Raw genomic sequence first — 25465 nt, 5'->3', positions numbered from 1 at the left:
TGGTCAGATTCACGGGAATGAGAAAGAGGTCGTGAGGTAGCAAGGATGACCATGTCGCCTTGAGCACGACAACGTATATCGTGTGGCAAAGGGAACAGAAGTGTGAAGTACAGGTTCACCTAACTAGCTTCATCGGACACTTGGAGTCAGCACGTCTTGCTAGAGACCGCTACCAACTAGCCGAGTTGGACGTGGTCTGACTCGCGATCAAGTGAACGAGAACCTAAAGGGTCGCGCGCTTATGGGAAGGAACACGTGGGCTTTAGGATCCATGTGAGGCCCAAGAGTTGAGCCCGCGCCGGACGCCTATATATAGTGGAGGTGCGGCACACCTATTCGATTGATCGCTTCGGCGCCATCATTAGGGCTTTGCCTATGTTGCAACTAGCCATATCCACTTGCCACTATCGACCTTGTGATCTGGACCTAGCAGTCCGCCGCACGGTGTTCCTCCTGCATGCGCGGATACCATTAGAGGCGGTGCACCTGCACCGCTCCAACGAACCTGTATGTGGGATCCGGTGACCGTCTGTTCGAGGGAGATCGGACGAGGAGGAGACGAACCATGTGGACACGCTGCCACGTCTACTTCCGCTACACGGCACTGCGCGTCTATTGATAATGATCTATGATCCATCTCCGTAGCATGTTCTTGGTTGTTATTCACGTATGAACATTTTAATTTGCATGCGATGCGCCTATGGTAGAACCCAACAATGGTATCAGAGCCTCTGCTATACGATTTGGTATTCAGATCAGATGCATATTTGATATGTGGAGGCGACGGATGAGATCCTTCGTGGTTCTTGAGATCGGCTATTTGCACGGTTGATATGATCAATTGCACATCGGGATCGTTGAGGCTATGTTTTCTATCAATCGGAATAGATGAGGTCGTGACACAACCTACCCCTACCGGTCGGTTTCCGCCTCGGGGTTAACAGTGAAGCGTAAATCCTAATCGGGTTCGCGATGATCGATGAGATCGGTCAGATTAGAAAATCCGGCGTCATCAGAGTACAGTCGTGTGCATAGCACCAAATATTTCGTACACATTCACACAAATCATTAGAATGTGATTCTATGCATAATTTTATTTTGCAGGTTTGATGCGAATAGTATGGCTCATATGTATGTGATGCATGTGTGTAATTTAACATGACCTGTGTGTCATGATTGTCAGCCGGCAAGAGCCAAAGTGTTGTCGTTATATTGTATAACGACATGCATGTCGACTTATAATTCTTTGTAAATTCATTACTAGTTGTAGTAGTTGGAGGACAGAGATCAAGTTCGAGGCTTTGGCGTCTCGATGTGACGAACATGATGGAGTTCCGTCCTGGCCTTCGGAGTTGGAGCCGGCCTGGAAGGACGCCATGAAGGAGCCATACTATTTCACATATTTATGTTTATATGTGATTGATATTGCTTCTTGTTTTCTATGCATGTTATAGTGTTGCAAAATCCCTCGTTAATATCAAACACATTGCCATTCCGGATGTTTCACCTTCGCACGTTAAGTACGTCTAGTGGTGGGCTCATAAAATTGGCGTGCTACTAGGTGTCCTTGAACTGGAGGGTTTGTGTCGGACACGGACATGCATTGTATCATGTTAAGTTGACAAGGCTATCAAAACGGTTTTGGGCCTTGTGGCAAAGAAGGTTGGGAGCCGAGGTATAAGATACCTACCCGACCGACAGGAGTCATATAGAGATACGATTAGCAAGGTGTTGCTTACCGAATAGGCAAGTTGGCTAGCAGTGATGCTAAAGCTCACTACTCGCTCGCGCTAGACAGATCCTGAATCACTGAGAGTTTGCGGAGGGATGCCGACTTCAATGGGACTAGTTCTATTTAAGGCTTGAATTACTCTACATAAACACATTGCTTAGAGATTGAATATTTTCTGTTGTAGATCAATGGCACCACCTGCTCAAAACTTTGTGTTGTAATCAATTCTGGAAAAGGATAAACTTAATGGAACAAACTTTACCACCTGGTATAGAAATCTAAGAATTGTTCTCAAGCATGATAAAAGGAACATGTTCTAGAGGATCCACTTCCAGAAGTACCTGCCGATAATGCTAATGCCACAACCAAGAATGCCTACCATAAACTCGTTGATGAATCAAATGAGATCAGTTGCCTCATGCTGGCTTCTATGGAGCCCGATTTGCAACAAAATTTCAAAGACATTGCGGCGTTCGATATGATCGAGAGTCTCAAGAGTATGTTTAAGGTGTAGGCTAGGACCGAAAGGTTCAATGTGTGGCGATCCTTGATGGCTTGTAAGATGAAGGAAGGTGATCCACTGAGCCTGCATCTGATCAAGATGATCGGAGACGTGCAAGCTTTGGATCGTTTGGGCTTCCCGCTCTCGGATGAGCTAGCTACTGATGTAGTTCTGGGTTCTCTTCCAGATAGCTATGGGACGTTCATCTCGAACTATCATATGCATGGCATGGATAAGAAGCTCACTGAATTGCATGGGATGTTCAAGGTGGCAGAGCAGGATATTAAGAAAGGCACGCATTAGGTGTTGATGGTGCAGAACTTAGCAAAGTTCAAGAAGAGTTGGTCCAAGAAAAAAGGTAAGGCAAAGGGCACCGAGAAGGTTATCTCCGCCGCTCAGCCAAAGTTCGGACCAAACTCAAAGACCATTTGCTATCATTGCAAGGAAGCTGGTCAGTGGAAGAGGAACTATAGCAAGTGGCTTGATGAGCATGGCAAGAAGGCTGGAGATGCTTCTTCAGGCAAAGGTACACTTGTTACATATATTATAGGCATTTACCTTGTTGACATACCTAGTAGCTCTTGGGTATTTTATACCGGATCGGTTGTTCATATTTGCAACTCAATGCAGGGGCTGTTGAGAACTAAGCGTGTGGCACAAGGGGAGATTGACATCACGGTCGGCAACAAAGCAAGAGTTGTTGCGTTGGAAGTCGGCACGATGCAGCTCTAGCTTCCTTCTGGATTTATTTTGGAATTGAATAATTGTTATTACATTCCAGCACTTAGTTGGAACATTATTTCTGCCTCATGTTTGATGAGTCAAGGTTATGAATTCAATTTAAAGGACAATGGTTGTTCATTTTATTTGAATGGAATGTTCCACGGCTATGCACCCATTGTAGATGGGTTATTTATTTTGAATCTAGAAACGGAACCAGTCTATAACGTGAATGTCAGGAGGCATAAGCCTAGTGAGATAAATCCGACATACTTCTGGCATTGCCGGCTTGGACACATAAGTGTGAAACACATGAAGAAGCTCCATGATGATGGACTCCTAACTTCGTCTGACTTGGGTTCGTTCGAGACATGTGAATCATGCTTGCTAGGCAAGATGTCTAAGTCTCCTTTTGCAAAGAGTTGCAAGAGGGCGCCCGAGCTGTTGGAGCTTATACACAGTGATGTGTGTAGTCCAATGAGCACAACGACTCGAGGTGGCTATCAGTACTTCATGACTTTTACCGACGACTTAAGTAGATATGGATATATCTATTTGATGAGGCACAAGTCAGATACTTTTGAAAAGTTCAACGAGTTTTAGAACGAGGTTGAAAATCAGCTCGGCAAGACGATAAAGCTCCTACGATCAGATCGTGGTGGTGATTACATGAGCCATGAGTTTGATGATCATCCGAAAAGCCGAGGTATAGTACCTCAACTCACACCTCCGGGTACACCGCAAAGAAATGACATGTCAGAACGGAGAAATCGAACCTTGTTGGACATGGTCCTATTGATGATGAGCAAATCGGATTTACCCTTGTCATTCTGGGGATACGCTCTAGAAACTACAGCTTTCACACTTGACACGGTACCATCAAAATCCGTAGACAAGACACCACATGAGATGTGGACTCGAAAGACTCCTAGTTTGTCCTTTCTAAAGATTTGGGGTTGTGAAGCATTTTTCAAGTGACTCATGTTGGACAAGCTTACACCCAAGTCAGATAAATGCATATTTGTGGGATATCCGAGGGAAACCTTGGGATACAACTTCTACAACCGAGAAGAGAACAAAGTGTGTGTTGCTCAGAACGGGGTTTTCCAAGAGAAAGAGTTTCTCAGTCGGGAGGCTAATGGGAGAACGGTGCGACTCGAAGAAATTCGAGAGCCACTCGGGGATGACTCGGTTGGTGATGAGATCATACCGGAGCCGGTTAGGGAACCCGTAGTGGAGTCGCCACCGGAGCCACGGAGGTCGGATAGATTGCGCAAAGTGCGTAATCTGTTGTTGCTAGAAAGCGACGAGCCAGCCACGTATGCGGAAGCGATGATGAGCCCAGATTCCGAGGCATGGCTTGAGGCCACGAGATCCGAGTTAAAGTCCATGGATGATAATCAATTCTAGGACTTGGTTGATCCGCCGCCTGGCGTAGTAGCCATTGGTTGCAAATGGGTCTTTAAGAAGAAAACTGGTGTGGATGGAAATGTTCAGATCCACAAAGCTTGGCTTGTTGCTAAAGGTTATGGACAAGTTCAAGGAATTGACTACGACGAGACCTACTCGCTGGTAGTGATGCTGAAGTCGGCGAGGATCATACTAGCTATAGCTGCATATTACGATTATGAGATATGGCAGATGGATGTCAAAACGGCTTTCCTTCATGGAAATTTAAAGGAGGATGTATACATGATACAACCCGAAGGTTTTGTCGATCCAACTAACACTGGTAAAATATGAAAGCTAAAGAGATCCATTTATGGATTGAGGCAAGCAGCTCGGAGTTGGAATATTCGTTTTGGTGAAGTCATCGTTGACCTTGGTTTCATCAAGAACGAAGAGGACTACTGTTTATACAAGAAGTCTAGTGGGAGCTCGGTAGTATTTTTGATCTTGTATGTGGATGACATACTACTGACCGAAAATGATGTTTCGATGCTGAACTCAGTTAAGGAATCGTTGAATGGCAAGTTTTCAATGAAGGACCTTGGAGAGGCAGTGTACATTTTAGGCATAAAGATCTATAGAGATAGATCGAAGAGGCTGCTCGGCTTAAGCCAAAGCACGTACATATAAAAAGTGTTGAAGCGGGTCAACATGAGTGAGGCCAAGAAAGGGTTCTTGCCCGTCTCACATGGTATAAAGCTAAGAAAGACTCGGTGCCCTACGACTTCTGATGAGCAAAACTGGATGAGTAAGATTCCATATACTTCGGCAATAGGATCCATAATGTACGCCATGCTATGTACATGACCTGATGTTGCCTATGCAATAAGCTTAACAAGCAGATACCAGGCCGACCCAGCTGAGAGTCACTCGGTGATATGTCTCAAACGTATCTATAGTTTTTGATGGTTTCACGCTGTTATCTTGTCTTCTTTGTATGTTTTATGTATATTTTTATATCTTTTTTGGGACTAACTTATTGATTCAGTGCCAAGTGCCAGTTCCTGTTTTTCCGTGTTTTTGACTCTTTTCAGATCTGATTTTGGAACGGAGTCCAAACGGAAGAAAGACCCCGAAATGATTTTTTTCCCGAACGGAAGAAGTCCACGGGCTTTTGGGCCAAGCCAGGTGGGCTCCAGGGAGCCCACAAGCCCCCACTCCGCCACCAGGGGGAGGCGACCATGGGCAGGCTTGTGGCCTCTGTGGCCGCCCCCTGACCTAGGTCTTGCGACTATATATTCAAAAATATTCCGCAAAAAATCAGGGGAGCCTCGAAAATACTTTTCCGTCGTCGCAAGCTTCCGTTTCCGCGAGATCTCATCTGGAGACCCTTCCCGGCGCCCTGCCGGAGGGGACTTTGGAGGTGGAGGGCTTCTTCATCATCATCATCGCCCCTCCAATGACTCATGAGTAGTTCACTTCAGACCTACGGGTCCGTAGTTAGTAGCTAGATGGCTTCTTCTCTCTCTTGGATCTTCAATACAAAGTTCTCCATGATCTTCATGGAGATCTATCCGATGTAATCTTCTTTGGCGTGTGTTTGTTGAGATCCGATGAATTGTAGACTTGTGATTAGATTATCTATGATATATATTTGAGTCTTTGCTGATTTCTTATATGGATGATTTGATATCCTTGTAAGTCTCTCCGAGTCTTGTGTTTTGTTTGGCCAACTAGATCTATGATTCTTGCAATGTGAGAAGTGCTTGGTTTTGGGTTCTGCCATGTGGTGACCTTTCCCAATGACAGTAGGGGCAGCAAGGCACACATCAAGTAGTTGCCATCAAGGGTAAAACGATGGGGGTTTTTATCATTGGTTTGAGATTATCCCTCTACATCATGTCATCTTGCTTAAGGCGTTACTCTGTTCTTATGGACTTAATACACTAGATGCATGCTGGATAGCGGTCGACGTGTGGAGTAATAGTAGTAGATGCAAATAAGTATCGGTCTACTTGTTTCGGACGTGATGCCTATAGAAATAATCATTGCATAGATATCGTCACGACTCTGCACATTTCTATCAATTGCTCGACAGTAATTTGTTCACCCACCGTCTACTTGTTTTCATGAGAGAAGCCACTAGTAAACACTACGGCCCCCGGGTCTATTCACATCCATCGTTTACAACTCCTCTTTTACTTTGCTTTGTTACTTTGTTGCTTTCAGTTCTCACTTGGCAAACAATCTATAAGGGATTGACAACCCCTTCATAGCGTTGGGTGCAAGCTTTTGTGTTTGTGCAGGATCTTGAGATACTCTTCCGCCGGATTGATACCTTGGTTCTCAAACTGAGGGAAATACTTACCTTTCCGCTTCGAGGGAACACCAACGCAAGGCTCCAAGGCCACGGGGGAAATACTTTGCATACTTGCCTAGGAAGTCCCTTAAGGCGTACCGTAGCTGAAGGATTCCTGGTGCCGTCGACACAACTACTTCCTGGCACCGTTGTCGGGGATCTTTTTGAGGTAGCAGAAGTATTTCTGGCGCCGTTGCAAGGGATACACAGCAGAACAATCACTGGGCAGCGGTGAAATCTATCTTGAAGTACCTGAAAAGGACTAAAGAGATGTTCCTAGTTTATGGAGGTGAGGAGGAGCTCAGCGTAAAGGGTTACGTTGATGCTAGTTTCCAAACCGACATGGATGATTGTCGATCGCAAACTGGATTCGTGTATGTCATGAATGGAGGAGTAGTGAGTTGGACAAGTTCCAAGCAAGATACGGTGGCTGACTCCACAACAGAAGCCGAATACATTGCGGCTTGTGAAGCTACAAAGGAAGGTGTTTGGATTTGGAAGTTCCTGGAGGATATTGATGTGTTCCCGGGCTGGTCAAAACCGTTGGACCTTTATTGCGATAATTAAGGTGCCATCGCACAGGCTAAGGAGCCGAGACAACACCACAAGACGAGTCACATGGACCGAAAGTATCACGTGATACGAAATCTCGTACAGAATGATGATACTAATTTATGCAAGATTCACACGGATGCAAATGTCGCAGATCCGTTGTCTAAGCCGCTTCCACAACCCAAGCATGAGGGGCACGTTAGAGCTATGGGCATTTGATGTCTATTTGACTGACTCTAGTGCAAGTGGGAGACTGTTGGAGATATGCCCTAGAGGCAATCATGTATGATGATATTTCCTATGTGTTTATGAATAAAGATAGTCCTTGGACATTATAAATGATGTGTATTAACAAGTATGTGACTTGTTTGTGACACTATACATTGTATGATGACTGTCCTAAATGGTCCCTAGTCGAAAGAGTTGTGTGGACGCGCAACCAACTAGACTGGCATATGATACGGTGGATGGTCCGGTCTCAGTGACCATATAGCATTAGATGCTAGCCGGATAATATGAACTCGGAAAGATCTGGTAGGATTTTACGTAGTCGGATCCAAGTCGAGATAAGGTCTGAGTTGGACAGACCCAACTACGAGACACATCGATAGGTCATCTATGAGTCTCTAGTACAACATACGTTCTATGTCCTAAGACCTGAGCTAGCGCATGTACTCGGGATGGTTGAAGACTTGCTTTGGGATAACCAAACGCTACTCCGTGACTGGGTAGTTACAAAGGTAGGTTTCGGGCTTGTCCAGACCCATGCTGCGAGACGTGATCGAGCAAGATGGGATTTTGCCCTTCGATTAGGAGAGATATTCTCTCGGCCCCTCGGGTGATCTGACCTGGATAAGCATGGCCATGTGATGAGGATTATGAGATAATCCGAATGTTGGTCAGATTCACCGGAATGAGAAAGAGGTCGTGCGCCAACAAGGATGACCATGTCGCCTTGAGCACGACAACATATATCGTGTGGCAAAGGGAACAGAAGTCTGAAGTACAGGTTCGCCTAACCAGCTTCGGGCACTTGGAGTCGACACATCTTGCTAGAGACCGTTACCGATAAGCCGAGTCGGACGTGGTCTGACTAGCGACCAAGTGAACGAGAACCTAAAGGGTCACGCGCTTAAGGGAAGGAATATGTGGGCTTTAGGGTCCGTACAAGGCCGAAGAGTTGAGCCCACGTCGGACGCCTATATATAGTGGAGGTGCGGCACAACTATTCGATTGATCGCTTCGGCGCCGTCATTAGGGCTTTGCATGTGTTGCAACTAGCCATCTCCACTCGCCACCACCGACCGTATGGTCCGGACCTAGCAGTCCACCGCACGGTGTTCCTCTTGCACGCACGGATACCTTTAGAGGCGGTGCACCTGCGCCGCTCTGGCGAACCTGTACGTAGGATCCGACGACCGACTGTTCGAGGGAGATCGGATGAGGAGGAGACGGACCCCACGGACGCGCTGCACATCTACTTCCGCTACACGACACTACACGTCTATCGGTAACGATCTGTGATCCATCTTCGTAACATGTTCTTGGTTGTTCTTCATGTAAGAAAATTTTAATTTGTATGCGATGCGCCTACGATATAACCCAACAGTCACTGCCATCGATGACACAAAAGTGCACCACTCCTAACACATCACACACAAGTGGGACCACAATATTGTCCACCACATCTCCACACCTAGTCCACGCGTCACCTTGTGAATGGAGAGAGTGGGACCAGAACTAAGAAGAGAAAAATAAGGGATAGTACGATTTAAGCAAGGGACCTATAATTTATAGATTAGGGTGAAATATACCCTTTACTTTTGTGATTTAAAATTATTTTATTTGAAATATGAACATATTCATGATTTTTTTTCATTAATTACAAAGTGGAGTTTTCTTTGAAAGATGCATTTTGTACTTATGTGTCACGTGAGGGTGATGTTTTATTCCATTAATAACAAAATAGAGACGATATTTTCAACAATACAATGATGAACATGAGTGTACATGCATCCAAATTAAAAAAATCTAGTAAAAAGGTTAGATATTTCTAATACTTATCCTAAACAAATATGTAATGTTTCGCAAGAAATGACTTCCATGATATCGTGAGATATCCGGACCGAAAAAGACAAAATCAATACTATATAAAAGTTACTATTCATGTGTTTTCATAGATGTAGTTTCTTTTGCCAAGAAGTCCATGTAAGTTATTTTGTCATAAAACTTAGCACTTCAACATTACGTTGGATCATATTTTTTGTGCGAACTGGGTTTAACTCAAATGGTTAGGTTGTCTGTGATGGAACTAGCCACCAGAGTTTAACTCTTAAATTGATATTGGTGCTTGCATTTGTTTTTTTTAGATTTTTCGACGGCATCCATTTAGTGGTAATGTTTCCGTCGATTACGGAGGCGCGTGTAATAACTTTGTCAATTTCAAGATGATGTATCAACTCAGTCTCTCGAAAAGTATTTTTAAAGACAGAATATGCGTGTGCGCGTTCATACGAGTGCATGTATGTGCGTGATTCTGAGGTATGCGTGTGTATCATGTTAAAAGAACAGGTTTGTTACAAAAGAGTTTCTAAATATTTCACTTTATTTACTTTCTTTTGTTTGCTAAATGGGGTGTAGTACATAGATCCAGGTTTCAGAAATCTAGGCAGTGCATGTTTGTTACGGTGTTTAGAATAGAAAGCAAGATTCACACTAAGCATAGAGTTGTAGTGTTTGGCATGGTTGCTAATCAAACACCCTCGTATTGAAAAAAAAAGATCATTCCACTGGCAAATTTTTAGTTTGTCTAACCGGGAACCATACAGGTACACTAGAATCCCCACCCCCTCGATACGAACTAAAACGGAAACTAAAACCAAAACCGATACACACGATATTTGGGTCCTGTTTGGCTTCAATAAGTCAGATGACTTATAAGTCAGGTGACTTAAAACCAGTGATTTATAAGTTGGTTTGTTTGGTAAAATAAATCACTTTTTGCATTTAAAAGGTGGTGCGACTATACAAAAATGGCTGACTTATAAGTTTTAAGTTGGGGTGGAGCAATTTATGACTTATAAGTTGGAGTAACTTATAAGTTGGGTCTGTTTGATAAAATAAGTCACTTTATGCACTTTTTAACTTATAAGTTAGTCATTTATTTGGAACCAAACATGGCGTTGATTTGAAAGGGCTTGGTCACCGCACGACACACCGCCCACCCATAGAAAAAAAAAATCGCATCAAACCCTCTTCCGCGTTCTTCTCCTCGGTGGCTTCTGGTTCGTAAGGGGATCTCCGGCGGCGGCGGCGGCGATGGCCCGAAAGAGGAAGACGGACGCAGCACCGAGGTTGGACGAGGCCGACCGCACGCTCTACTCCTCCTTCTGCGGCGCCGCCAATTCCCTTTCCCTGCTCTACTCTCAGGCCATCGCCCAGCAGAAGCTCTCCTTCCAGGCCGGCGAGCGGCAGGCCCTCGTCAGTAACCCTTCTCTGTCCCTCCTCCCCTTTTTCTCTCTTCGGTCGGTTGCGTGTAGGAATTTTGATCGGCTCCGTGTGTAGTTTTCAGCTATAGTTTGGTCTGGTGGTCGCCTGGTCGGTGAGGGGATGGATACGTTGGGGTTGACAGTGGATACAAAGACATCAGATTTGGTCATCCTTAGAAGTTACTCCTACCATGTAAGAATTGGATGTGCAACCAAAGTCTCAGAGAATGAAATGTCAATTGTTCAGGCTTTAACTGATTCCTTGAGCAGTCGTAATTCAACGTTTGTTTCATTATAGCTTACATGGACTTGTGTTGCAGTCTTTTACCAAAAAGCAAGGGTACCAAAGTATGAACTCTTGTTCGGCCTGGCTTTTCAAGAAAAACAGAAAGGCATAAAAAGAATGGAGAAATACGTACCCTTTTTGTTTCTAGACAAAATATGAGAGTAATCTGTAATCGTAGTTCTTACAGCTTGTACGTACCCATTTTGTTTCTAGCTCGTATTATGTAGGGGCGAAATGTATTCTCTTTAGCGATAGTATATTCGAACATTGCATAGAAATGTACCCTGGCTAAACTTCAATTTAATCATACAGGAAAAGCTCCACCAATGGATCTTGAGGAAGCATGATGAGGAGTCGAGGCTTACTGTTGCGGACATAATGTCACATATCCAGGTTCGTTCTTAGAACTCCCTGATTTACGTTGCTGCCTCCATTTCTGATAATATTTAATTTTGTGCTGTTTTTTTACAAACATTACGATATATGAATCATGATCTTGTCAGTGTATAGGTGTATGTCTTTTTAACTTTCCCAATCTAATATCTATTGTGTTGGATTCAATGGTTCTCATATGTATTATAACCAATTTAACCAATATGTGGTATATTGTTGCTTTCTTTTATAGCATGAGATTGACTATGGAGGTACTGATGCACATGTATCCCCAAGGGTACATCAGCATCCCATGACTGTGAATCCGTTTACAAGTATCCAACCCTCAGCTGGGTTGTACGCACAAGCAACATCTGGGCATGCTCCCAGACCCAGCCTCAATGACCAGTCAAAGAATACGATATTCTCAAATGCATTATCAAGCCCGGTCCGCAGGAGCCTCCAGACCTATCACTTGACCCAAGGTGCTGGTAATGGAGGACGGAACACTGAAGCAAACTCAGCCGCGCAAAACCGAGAGGCTAATTCTCCAAGCTCCAATGACACCTCCATGGACATGGTTTCAGACATCACGGGAAATGGGTACTACTAAGTCAGTTCATGGAAACATGTTGCATGCACAACCAGGAAGCATCGAGTACCAGTATTTTCTCTGGTTTTGTATGTTATATGTATTTTCCCTAAAGCTCATGCACTGTGTGGCTTTATAGTTGCACACCTGGCGATTCACTTAAAATTGTTGGATTTGTTTTGTTTTTTTCAAGCCTGTTTGGAGAGAAATCTATGTGTATGCCTGGTTCATGTCTAATATCCCAACAATCTTTTTGCTGCTTTACCATGAAGATTCTGAATGTAACTGAAAATTGCTATGATATATCGGAAGATTTCATGCGGTTAATACAATGAGGGGGTTAAGTTATGATGTATCAGCAATGTTAACAGAAAGTATAATTATCATTCAGTTGTCACATTATCAGCATTATGCCTCTGTGGGTTGAAATCTCCACTAACATGGACGTACGATAGCGTCATCTATTGGAACCATGCCAAAATCGTCGTGTCAACCTCATGCGTTTGATCTTCCTACCTTACTCCTCTACTTTACACTTGCATGTTTTACTTTTCGTTGCTATACTTTTAGAACTGCATGTGTACGGTGACTTAGACTTGTTACAACTGCTAGATTTCTGCCTCTCCTAGAAATTAGGATAGGCTAGATTTTTAACTTGACAAGTAGTCTATTCACCCCTCTAGACACATCTTCTATCGATCCCTCAATTGGTGTTTGAGCAAGGTCTTCAAAATCTTGGTTTAACTGCCATTGGAGGAAGATGAATGTGACTAGTTCCCAAATTTTTAGTTGTAGAGTGCCTATTCTTGACGGGAAGTACTTTAGATAATGAAAAGATGAAATGCTTGACATATTCGATGAGTTTCATTTGCGCAAGCATATTGAATATCCCTATGTGCCTCCCATTGACCCCATATATCCTTCTCATGATGATGAAGTTAACATGATTGGTAACCTCAACACTATCAATCTTATCATTAGAGGTTTACCAGGAAATGTGCTTAATCAGTTGCAAAACTTTGAGTGTGCTCATACCTTGTGGAAAGACTTAGAGAAAAGGTATCCAAATTATTCTTTGAAAAATCTTGATACCATTGTTCACAAGTACATTGCTTTCCATAAGATGAAGCCAACTCATCCTAATTTCGATAAAGGCCTATTTGAGTTTCGTGACCTCACGCGTGCTAAAGGAAATGTCATTACCATCAACGATATCATTGTTGAAGCCATTGAATGCATAAACTTGAATATTGTAATAGTCAAATTTCAAAGCCCGAAAAGCTCAAAACCAGTTTGAAGTGAAGATCAAGAAGGTTTGGAGCGACAATGGAACGAAGTTCAAGAACACTAATGTCGATAATTTTCTTGACGAAGAAGGTATCCTACATGAGTTCTCGGCGACGTACACACCTCAACAAAATGGAGTTGTTGAGAGGAAGATCCGGACGCTCATAGAGATGGCGAGAACGATGCTTGACGAATACAAGACTCCAAGACACTTTTGGGTAGAAGCCATGGAAATAGCTTGCCATGCCATAAACCGACTCTACCTACACAAGCTTCTCAGTAAAACGACATACGAGCTAATCACCCGTAACAAACCCCAAGTTGGATACTTTCGAGTATTCGGCTCTAAGTTCTATATTCTTGATAAGCATCGTCGATCTAAATTTGCACCTAAATCTTATGAAGGTTTCCTTCCTGGTTATGGATCAAACTCTCATGCTGACCGTGTCTACAACAACTTCACTCGAAAAGTTGAAGAGACGGTAGATGTGAAGTTTGATGAGACTAACGGTTCGCAAGTCGAACAATTGTCGATTGATATAGGAGATAAGGAACCTTCGGAAGCTATCAAAGATTTGTCCATTGGCAAGATTCGTCCCATGGAGGTGAAGGAAAGCATTTCATCAGCTCAAGTGGAAGCTCCTACTTCGCGTCAAGGCGAACCGTAAAACAACATGGAAGCGTCCACAAGCAGTACACGACATGATGAACAAGAGGAAGAGAAGCATCTTGTGATCCACCTCAACCTTCCTCACCACCACCTCAAGGAGAAGATGACGCCAACGACAATGCTCAAGATGAAGATGGAGAAGAAGAAGCACCTCCATCCAACAAGAAGAAGCTGTCAAGAGTTAGAGCAAGAGTGGACAAATATCATCTGCTGAAACAAATCTACAACGACATAAACAACGGGAGAATCACTCGCTCTAAATCTCGTTTAGCTAACTTTTGTGAGCATTATTCTTTCATATCCAGCATTGAACCCTTGAAGGTAGAAGAAGCTGTCCAAGATCCAGGTTGGGTGAATGCCATGCATGAAGAGCTACACAACTTCGAGAGGAACCAAGTATGGACACTTGTTGAAAAACCAGAAGGCGAGCAGTTGGTACAAGATGGATATTTCGGAACAAGCAAGATGAAGACAGACAAGTTGTACGCAACAAAGCACGTCTCGTAGCCCAAGGATACACGCAAGTCGAAGGTATGGACTATGGTGAGACTTATGCTCCTGTTGCTAGACTTGAAGCAATTCATATTATTCTAGCTTATGCCAATCAACATGATATAACTCTCTACCAAATGGATATTAAAAGTGCCTTTCTCAATGGAGAAATTGAAGAGGAAGTTTATGTTAAACAACCTCCTGGTTTTGTGAACCCTAAGAAACCTGATCATGTTTACAAACTTCTTAAAGCTTTATATGGTCTTAAACAAGCACCTAGAGTTTGGTACAAATGCCTAACGAAGTTTTTCATTGAAAAGGGTTTTGATATTGGCAAAATTGATGCAACCTTATTCACTAAGGCCTCATTTGGTTAAGGGGGATTGGGGAGGTTTTGAGAGGGAGGGATTTCAGGGGATTGGGTGAATTCCTTTGTTCCACCCAATCCTCTCAAATCCCCGGGGCTTTGCTTCCACTAGTCCCCCGAGGAGGGTTCTGAAACACATGGATAGGAAGGGATTGAAGGGGAACGGAGGGGATTGGGCTAAGCAAATCCCTCCTACCAAATGGGCGTCCGAGGATCTGTGGGGTTTCTGACCCTCCCCGGGGATTTTCCTCTCAAAACCTCCCCAATCCCCCTTAACCAAACGAGGCCTAAAAGAGTAAATGGCGAACTATTTGTTTGTGAAATATATGTGGATCATATTATCTTTAGTTCTACTAACCCACATTTTAGTGAAAAGTCTGGAAAACTGATGTCAGAAAAGTACGAGATGTCCATGATGAGTGAACTGAATTTCTTCCTTGGATTGCAAATCAAACAATCAAGAGAAGGTACGTTCATCTCTCAAACCAAGTACACCAAGGACTTGATCAAAAATTTCAACATGCAAGAATGCGAAGGTATGAGAACCCCCATGCCTACTAGTGAACATCTTGACCTCACTAAGGATGATGCATGTGTTGATCAAAAGGTTTATCGATCAATGATTGGATCATTGTTATATCTATGTGCCTCTCGTCCTGATATCATGCTAAGTGTTTGCATGTGTGTCCACTATCAAGCAACACCTAAAGAGTGTCATCTATTGGCTGTGAAAAGGATAGTGAGATACCTCATACATACACCAAACTTTGGCATATGGTATCCCAAAGGATCTTCTTTTGATCTTGTTGGCTATTCTGACTCGGACTATGCTGGAGACAAGGTTGATAGAAAATCCACCTCGGGTACATGTCAATTTCTTAGGAGATCTCTTGTCTCTTGGACATCCAAGAAACAAAACTCGGTATCCTTATCAACTGCTGAAGCGGAATACATTGTCACTGCATCATGTTGTGCTCAATTACTATGGATATCACAAACGCTTAAGGATTATGGTATTCATGTTAGAAAAGTACCATTGTTGTGTGAAAATGAAAGTGCTATTAAGATTGCATATAATCCTTTGCAACATTCTAGAACCAAACACATCCAAGTGCGACATCATTTCATCCGTGATCATGTAACCAAAGGAGATATCAATCTCACGCATGTTCGTACTGACAAACAGCTGGCTGATATTTTCACCAAACCACTTGATGAGAAAGTGTTTTGTCATTTTAGGAGAGAGTTGAACACCATTGATGCTTCAAACCTGAGCTAGACTCACTCGGATGCATGCAAGTGCATGAGCTTGACTGACTATTCCTTAATGCCTTTGATATGACTATCTTTTGTCTTGGAAACTATGCTCCCTTGTATTGCATCTAACCTTTTGTAGGCACTTGTAAGAAATACACTCCACAAGATTGGAAACCAACTCTCATCAAAAGCGATCTTGACATGACCAAGTATCAACAACCTTTTTCTTCGAAGATGAAGGAAGAAGACAACAAAATCATATCCTTGACAATTCTATGATATTGAATTTCACTCATGTCATTTGGATATATTATGTTTTTCCTTGCGTGACTAACAATTGTAGGTAAACAGTGAACCAAAACATCATGCATAGCTCCCAAGTCAAGATGATCTTCATCAACTTTGAGCATCCACAACAAGTTCACCTACATGTCACGTCATCAACATCATTCGAAGGTATGTAATCATATCCTTGATAAAGCTTTACATCAATTCATGGTGTACAACAACTCAAGAGATATGAAGATATTGAAATTCTTAATCGAAAAATGGGAACCCCATTTCATGCATAACGATGAGTATGACCCATGATCAAGCATCCTTGCTTGACTCCTCAAGTCAAATACTCTAATATAGGTGACCCAGTCACCGCCCCACATCTAGATGGAGAATATCGTATGGTTCACATTTGATCTTTCACATTCTTAGAACCATTCCACTCTCATCTATATGTGTGTATATTAAAAAAAAAATTCTACTTTTGTTTTATTTGTCTCAGTTGGAATTATCATTCTTTTGGACTCTTGATCTTTTGAAACAATTCTTTCAATCAACATTTTCTGTTTAAGAATTGACTATCATAGCAACTTGGTTTCACCAAATTAGGAAATTCAGTCCAACCGATTTTTTCTAAGAGGCCTAAATATCAATCTTGACTCTATCGAATCATTTTGCCTCGATGACTCCGATTTTTCTAACTTTGTTGCTTTGATAATTTTTCTGAACTATTGCCTTAGGGGGAGACAACTTCTCTAGGGGTAGAAAAATCTCAGTGATCCCATGCTATATAAGAGTGATAATTCTCTAGGATCCCTAAATAAGGGGGAGATCATTCCAGGAACTCTTATCCATAACTAAGGGGAAGAACATTCAATGAACCCTTACAACAGAGAGAAGTATCCAACATCCTTTATTTACTCTCAAGGGCCCCTTACCCTGTGACTTTTCTTTTTGGTAATCAATGCCGAAGGGGGAGAAATATCATCAAAGCTTCCATTCAGTGAACCTATTTATAGGGTAGAAATACTATCATATACTATCAAGAATCTTATACAAAAGAGGGAGCAACAACACCAAAGGGAGATACTTGTATCATACCTTATACATTAAGGGGGAGAGAGATAAATACCATTTTAATTGGCTTAATTGGTTGAACTTATTTTCCCTACCTACTCCCAATATCTACATGCCATGATTCAGGGGGAGAGGAAACTTTACGTACTCATTTTTAAGGGAGAAAAAGTTCTTATTCCTTGAAGACATATTCTTTCATCAAATCCTATCTTAACTATGTCTGCAATTTCTTGGTACTTTTGATTTATTTTTGCTTCTTGACAACAGGGTACTCTTGTGTTATCTAACATTTGTTTTCCAAGTGTACTCCTATGTCAAGACGCTTAAGATCCTGAAGGTAAGTATATGCATCATATCCTTGTTTATGATGATCTCTTGTTTCTTGCACGTACTGTTTGCAAGAGGGAGTCATATACATTGAAGTCCTTCATTCACATTTGTTTTATGCATATAGCCAAGATTCCTATGACTTGTCTTGTCCTTCTACCTTGTGTGTGCCCACGCATTCCAAAGCAACTATTCTTTAAAGGGATTGCACACATTTAGGGGGAGCTTGTACTTGTCATATTTCCTTCAAAGCTGTCATATCCTCATGAATATATTTATTTGAAGCTTTGATTGTATGTTGTCATCAATTACGAAAAAGGGGGAGATTGAAAGCACATATGCTCCCTTGATGATTTTGATAATTCATGACAACATACATTGTCTCTTGGACTAACACTTTTACCTAGATTTTTCAGGATTAGTCCATGGAGAGCTATGGCTTAAGGTTTATGTGGAGATACCCCTGGATACAAGAAAGGAATAATATTGTCTCAAGATACAAGCTAGAAGACTCTTCATTTTATATTTCTGAGAAACCACTTTTGAGTCCATAGGAAAGCCAATACTGTTAAAAGGGGGGTGAGGTATTAAAATGAACTGATTTCTCAAATGCTCAAAGTTAGCCACCAAAACACTCAGTCATTTTCCCCACATATCCACTATGTCAAGTTCCACATACACAAATTCGGTGTAACCAACATTGCCACTTCGGACCCACTGAGTTTGAACCTCAGACAGAACCCTAGCCATTCCCACCAAATCGGTGCAACCGGAACTGCATCGGTGCTACCGAGTTCAGTGTGACCAACATTCTGTTGCCAATATACACAAAATGGGAATTTCCGAGTTTGAGTATCAGTGCCACCGAGTTTAGTCATCTGACTGTTAGTCACCTTTTCGGTGCCACCAAGTTCTATTTATTGGTTTCACCGAGATTCAAAGTTCACACTTTTAGTACTAGTCGGTACCACCGAGTTGTCCACTTCGGTGTCACCGAGTTTGCACTTTTGTGTGTAACGGTTGGATTTTGGCTGCTGCCTATATGTACCCCTTCACCCACCTCTCATTCGTGGGAGTAGCACTTAGAACACACGCTTCATTTCCAGATCCATTTTCTAAGAGAGAACCACCTTCTCATGTGTTGAGACCAAGATATTCCAATCCAATCATTTGAAAATTGATTTCTAGCCTCCCCAAACTGCTTTCCACCAAATCAACCTCTCCTACCCATGCATATTATGTGAGAGAGTGATTTTTGTTGATGAGACTATCTTTTGAAGCACAAGAGCAAGGAGTTCATTGATCTACCACATCTATTAACTTTTGGAGGGTGGTGCCTCCTAGATTGGTTAGGTGTCGCTTGGGAGCCTCCTACTGTGTGTTGTGGAGTTGAACCAAGATGTTTGTAAGGGCAAGGAGATCACCTACTTCATGAAGATCTACCGTGAGTGAGGCTAGTCCTGTGTGGACGGAAGCCGTGGTGGAATAGACAAGGCTGCTTCTTTGTGGACCCCTTGTGGGTGGAGCCCTGTGTGGACTCTCGCAGCCGTTACCCTTCGTGGGTTGAAGTCTCCACTAAGATGGACGTACGATAGCGCCACCTATCGGAACCATGCCAAAAATCGTCGTGTCAACCTCACACGTTTGATCTCCCTACCTTACGTCTCTACTTTACACTTGCATGTTTTACTTTCCGCTGCTATACTCTTAGAACTGCATGTGTAGGGTGACTTAGACTTGTTACAACTGCTAGATTTCTACCCCTCCTAGAAATTATGATAGGCTAGATTTTTAACTTGACAAGTTGTATCGATCCCTCACAAATCAATGAGTCGATGGAACAACTAGATCTATTAGTAGAAGGCTTTCATAATATGGTGATCGATGATGAAGATAGGGAGACTGAGGAGAGGTCCAGATGGTTGGCGATGATATGGGTTAATACCAATAAATCATTTAGTCAGCACACATTGTTCTCCCACATGTGTTGTGCTTTGAACCTTTCTCAATGACTAAGATGTTCAATTCATATATTCGTTATGATGTTTTCTGCATTGGAGAACGGCAACAGGTGTGAAAGTGCATCTCCATTATACGCTAGTTGGTGTGATGATTTAACGTGTGTTCTTATTGTTTAACAAGTTTGGCTACAAGTGGAACATCATTGGTGACCCCCACAAACAACTTTTCTAGTTGTTGTCCTCATCAAGCCCTTAGCATGTACTTTCTAGTTTTTTCAAATCGAGTATATCATAACTGTATTGTGAAGAGGGGCGCAAGCAAGTACTTTGGTTTGAACTCCAAGAACATTTCCTAAGCCAAAGTGTAGGTCTATTGACCCGACGATAAATAACTGAAGGGATCGAAGCGGTCACAAGCTAGGGTTCTTGGTTCCAACTTTAGGCCGATCTTGCGGTGTAGAGGTAGAAGATGTAGGGTCATGTTTGGAACCCTAGGGTTACATGGATTGCCTTATATATGTTGTCATCTGCTAGGGCTTGCACGGACTGGGTCATTTACATGTCGGTGTGATATCAATTCAGGACGGGCCCACATGTGTGATGTCTTGACTCGTACTTCAAGATGGTGACACACTCAAATCTTCTAGAAGGACTCTGAGTCATGAGCCTATCCCATCTCGTGGCTATTAGGTCTCATTAATCCTCCTTGACTATATCGAGGTGCTATGTCATAGTTTGTAGCCCATGAGTCCTTCATGATTTGATTTTTGCTTGTCTTGTCGTCACCTCCGCTTGAACAAAGTACTTTATCCTTCTCCCTTGAGAAAGCTTTCTCAGTGGCATCCATCTGTCAGCGTCATCTTGATGCTTGTAGGGAGATTGTGAGGGACTAACAGAACCCATGTGTAATAAAAATACAATCAGTAAACCAACATTCACCCATAGGGAAGGGATAACGTGGCATATGAGCTAATATTAGTAAAATCCGGTGGTATACAGTTATATCCAACAGGTGGAAACCATCTATTAACCAATCATGGGGTATACAATTAATTCTAACTATATACCGAGAGGAATTTGGTTCTCACAGTAGATCGTCCCTCTAGGGGAATACCCTCGAAATCTAAGTTAGAACTGGACTTCAGATTGTGGTGCTTCTGTCTCGTGGGCCAGTGTCTGACTGGAGGTGCACCACATCAACCCTTTACTTGGGTGTACCCGATTGGTTGTTGACCCCGGAATCTCAACCTCCCATACCCATTCAGTCAGCAATGCCCTAGCCCCCCGATTCATTCTATGACTGCCTAGTGGCCCATTATGGAACCAAATCCGTAGATTCAGAAGCCGTTGCTGGATGTAATCAGTCAATGAAGACTGATGGAGCATGGTAACGAGGAGATCCCTTGGGAGGTGCACAATGAAGATACTTCCCGATGATGACGTGGTAGCCATCGATGATGATGGAGGGGAAGTTTACTGGTCTAACGAATATGAAGCATTGGCGCCAAGGAAAATGATGAACTGGAGAGCTCCCAACAACTGCAAAGCTTTTCGATACTTCTCCGATGTATCTATAATTTGATTCTATTACTCATTCCTTATATCCATCATTTTAGCACAAAAATTGAAGTTCATTTGGGACTAACCTATAAGTTCAAGGGAAATTTTGCCAATGCCCGTTCCGGATATTCGAGGGCTGCCACTAAAATTTCATAAATTCGGTCCATGCCACTACGCTCACGAAGGAATTAGCTAAATGCGCTTGCATGGTGTTTGGTCGAGTTGCCGTCAGGTTGTCGTCTTCTTCGCTCGTTACCTCATCTATGGGACTCACAACTTCCCGACGTCAACCGCTATGAGGAGGAAATGTTGGCTTTTAAACCGTACATCGAAACACCCAGGAGCAACACGTATGTGTACGTGCAACGCTAACTCGTACAAGCACATTAGCAGCTTGATCGGTTAGCCCTTGTACACACGTACGTGCAACTAACCAGAGACTTGCGTATGGATACGCTTCAGCCGGCTAGCTTCGGTTGATTGGATCAATCACGCGGCAACGGATCAACTCGGCTCTCTCAACAAGAACGTAAAAATGCGAAGGCACTGAATCGCTGATGGCCACAGGCTCGTGTCGAGCCTGTCGTAATACTTTGTATTGCTTTGCTATGTGATCTGGTGTTACAAGCACCACCCCTAGGGTGCCTTTTATACACATCCACAAGGGGCTATGGAAATAGACTAGGACTAGGTATCCTAATACTACTAGGACTCGGTTTCGCTTTTTTCCTAATCCTATGTGTACAAGGCAACGTGATTAACTCACATTCACCCCCTAATCACGATGTCCTTACTTCCGAACTGGGTCCCAAACACGATTGCTGCTTCTCATAACTGTTATCATCGGCATGGCCTTTGCCGTCCCTTGCAGCATTTCATGGACCGTCTTTACTGTCGTCGGCTCGTCCGTAGCTTGATGACAACATTCCTTTTTGGTCGTGTCGTCAATCTTCACCTCTTCTTTGGTGCTTTGTAGACTGTCCTTCGGATCATCGAGGGCACATCTTTTGAACCCAAGCGTGACCATACTTTGGTCTAACTTTGAATTCCAAGCTCTTGGCGCTTGCATCAGCCCGTAAAGTGCCTTCTTGAGCTTGTCAACTTCCGCTTGTTCGTCTTTCTTCTCGTAGCCGAGGGGTTGTTCTACGTACACTTCTTTTGGGAGATCATCGTTGAGGAAAGCGGATTTAACATCCATATGATGAACCTTCCAATCCTCTTGTGCTGCCAAAGCTAGGAGCACTCACACCGTTTCGAGTCGAGCAACCGGTGCAAACACCTCATCATAGTCAACTCCTTGGCGTTGTACGTAGCCCTTTGCAACGAGTCTTGCCTTGTACTTCACAATGGCACCCTCCGTGTCCTTCTTTAACTTGTAAACCCACTTCAAACCAATCGCCTTTTGGTTCGGAGGTCGGGTTACCAATGTCCACGTGCCATTGCTCTCAATCGCCTTCATCTCCTCATCCATGGCGTGCGTCCAACTAGGACTTTTTCTCGCCTCTACGAAGTTCCCCGACTCCTCAACTCCGAACAGACATAGTCCGGAGTACTCGAGCGTAACTGGCTTGGTGTACTTGTAGACTTTCTTGAGCATCTTGTAGCGACGAGGCCCTGAGAAGTCCGTTGTGGCTTGCGAAGGAGGTGACACAAATTGTGTCGATGTTGATGCACTTGAGGAAGATGGCTGAGTCTCGGGCGTGTCATCGACATCCGCGTCGTCGGCGTAGTCGTTGTGATCATGACCATCATCTTGATTGTCATCGTCACTATGCGCCTCGTTGTCGATGTTGTCATCGAGATCTCCGCCTGTGCCGTGTGCGTCGTTGTCGCTATCTCCTTGCGACCTATGCACGTCGTCGCCGGTGTCGGCACCATGATAATCACTACCATTGTGGTCACCTTGGTTGGGCGTCTTACCAACCACCTGGACATCCTCCCCTACATCTTCATCAGTTGGAAATTCAACCGTGAATATGTTACTGTTTGGAGCATCGTCGGCTGTGATGCTCCAATTCCACACTTGGTTTTCTTCAAACACGACGTCACGTGAAATCCATAGACGCTTGGTTTGTGGATCGTAGAAGCGGTATGCCTTGGTGCCGGAACTCCTCTCATATCCGATGAACACCATCTTGGTGCTACGATCGGCAAGCTTTGAGAGGTGCGGCTTCGCCGTCTTCACATGTGCCACGCACCCGAACGTCCGTAGATGAGACACATTCGGCTTACATCCGTAAATTGCTTCATACGGAGTCTTGCCGATCACCGCCTTCGTTGGAGCCCGGTTGAGAAGATAGACCGCCGTCGAGACAACTTCTCCCCAAAAAGTCCCCGACAGGTTCTTGCTCTTGAGTAAACTCCTTGCCATGTCAACGATGGTTCGATTGCGCCTTTCAACGACCCCGTTCTGCTGCGGCGTGTAAGGTGCCGTGAGGAACCTCTTTATGCCAATCTTCTCACAGTAGTCGTTGAACTCATTCGACGTAAACTCTCCGCCGCGATCTCTCCGTAGAGCGCGAACCTTCAGCTTGTGTTTCATCTCCGTTGCAGCCTTCAGCTTCTTGAACGCTTCAAATGCCTCATCTTTAGATCGTAGGAGAACGACCCACATATATCTCGAGTAGTCGTCTACCACAAGGAAGAAATACTTCTTTCCCACGTGAGTTGCCGGGGTGATAGGGCCACATAGATCACCATGGAGCAGCTCGAGTGCATCACTTGCACGATAGGTAGACTGAGCAGGGAACGGCCTGCGGTGCTGTTTTCCAACCAAGCACCCATCACATACTCGATCAACATGGTCGATAAAAGGCATCCCGGATACCATCTCCATCTTTGACATCTTCTTCAAGGCGTAGAAGTTAACGTGTCCAAATCTAGCATGCCATAACCATGAATCATCATCACTCTTGGCGAGCCAACACTCCGGTTGAGATTGATCAAGGTTGAGGAAATAGAGTCTGTTCCGTGTGCGACTAACATGAGTTAGCACGTTCCGGAGGTTGTCGAAGATCGTCATCACTCCATTCTCGATATCCACCTTGCATCCATTCTCGTCAAGCTTCCCGATAGAGATGATGTTGTTGTGAAGCCGTGGGATGTAGTACACTCCGGTGAGTATGCGATGTTCGCATGTGAGACCCTCGAAGAGGACAGATCCTTGCCCACAAATCTCCACATTTGAACCATCACCAAACTTGACCGAACCTTCAACATCATATTCCAGCTCGAGAAATTTCTCCTTGCATCCCGTCATGTGGTTACTGGCACCTGTGTCGAGATACCACGACACGTTGTGATCCCTGGATAACTTAGGTGTCACATTCTTCTCATGAAGTAGCACCTTCCGGCTTGGTTTCACAACCACTGTTTCAGCGAGATCACAAACTTCAGCCATCAGAACACCTGGACCTTCGTTTTCTGCCTTTGCCAAATTTGCCTTGATCTCTCGCTTGTCAGGCTCCGGACAATCCTTTGCAAAGTGACCCATGTCGTTGCAGTTATATCACTTGACCTCGGACATATCCAAGTTCCGTTGCTTCCGCCCTTTAGATCGGTCAGCCTTACCACGACCTCGTGGTTTGCCTTTTCCTTTGCCTTCTCCGGTTTGTCCGCCGCGCGTTGCGTTGCTTGAGCCTTCGTTGCCATCACGCCTTCCTTTGCTACTTGGGGACTCCCAATCTGCATGCGAGTACATGAGTTGGTCACTACCTCCTCCGTCGCCTTTTCAACAACCACGAGCATTCTCTTCCGACGTCCGCATGCGTCCGATCGCCTCCGTTATGGTCATGTTGTCAATGTCGTAAAGCTTCTCGAGCATGCCGATGATGTACGTGAATTTGTCAGTCACCGAACTAAAAAATTTCTCCACAATCTCGGTCTCCTCGAGCTTTGCACCAAGCGCGCGGATCTCTCCCACCAAAGTAGTAAGACACATGGCGTAGTCGTTCACCGATACAGTTTCCTCTATCTGCAACTTGTGAAATTGGTGGTTCAGCACTTGTGCCCGAGCCTTGGTGACGCGATCTTCTCCGATCCTCATCTCCTTGAGTGCGTTCCATGCCTCTCTTGCCGTCTCGAACTCCGCCAATGTCATCAGCACGGAATCTGGCACGGATTGGGCTATGGCGGCCATGGCACCTTCGTCAGACTCGTCATCGACGTCGTCGTCCGTGATTGCCTGCCACACTCGGAGG

At 43.9% G+C, this 25465-nt stretch overlaps 1 protein-coding gene across 2 annotated transcripts; it reads left to right on the top strand.

Annotated features, from left to right (window-relative positions):
* The first annotated feature begins 10448 nt into the window (after window positions 1–10448).
* On the top strand, window positions 10449–12347 carry LOC123443796. Of its 2 annotated transcripts, none has more exons than XM_045120326.1 (3): window positions 10449–10734; window positions 11341–11421; window positions 11654–12347. In XM_045120326.1, exons 1-3 carry the CDS (start codon window positions 10573–10575, stop codon window positions 12011–12013), a joined length of 603 nt encoding a protein of 200 aa, XP_044976261.1. In that variant the 5' UTR covers window positions 10449–10572; the 3' UTR covers window positions 12014–12347. The 2 variants fall into 2 exon arrangements, with proteins under 2 accessions (XP_044976261.1, XP_044976262.1); XM_045120327.1 differs by lacking the exon at window positions 10449–10734 and adding an exon at window positions 10819–10935.
* Window positions 12348–25465: the final 13118 nt, after the last annotated feature.

Source organism: Hordeum vulgare, chromosome 3H (assembly GCF_904849725.1).
Source record: "Hordeum vulgare subsp. vulgare chromosome 3H, MorexV3_pseudomolecules_assembly, whole genome shotgun sequence".
In the NCBI taxonomy this organism is placed as follows: Eukaryota; Viridiplantae; Streptophyta; class Magnoliopsida; order Poales; family Poaceae; genus Hordeum; species Hordeum vulgare.
This window is presented reverse-complemented; position numbering and strand designations above follow the sequence as displayed.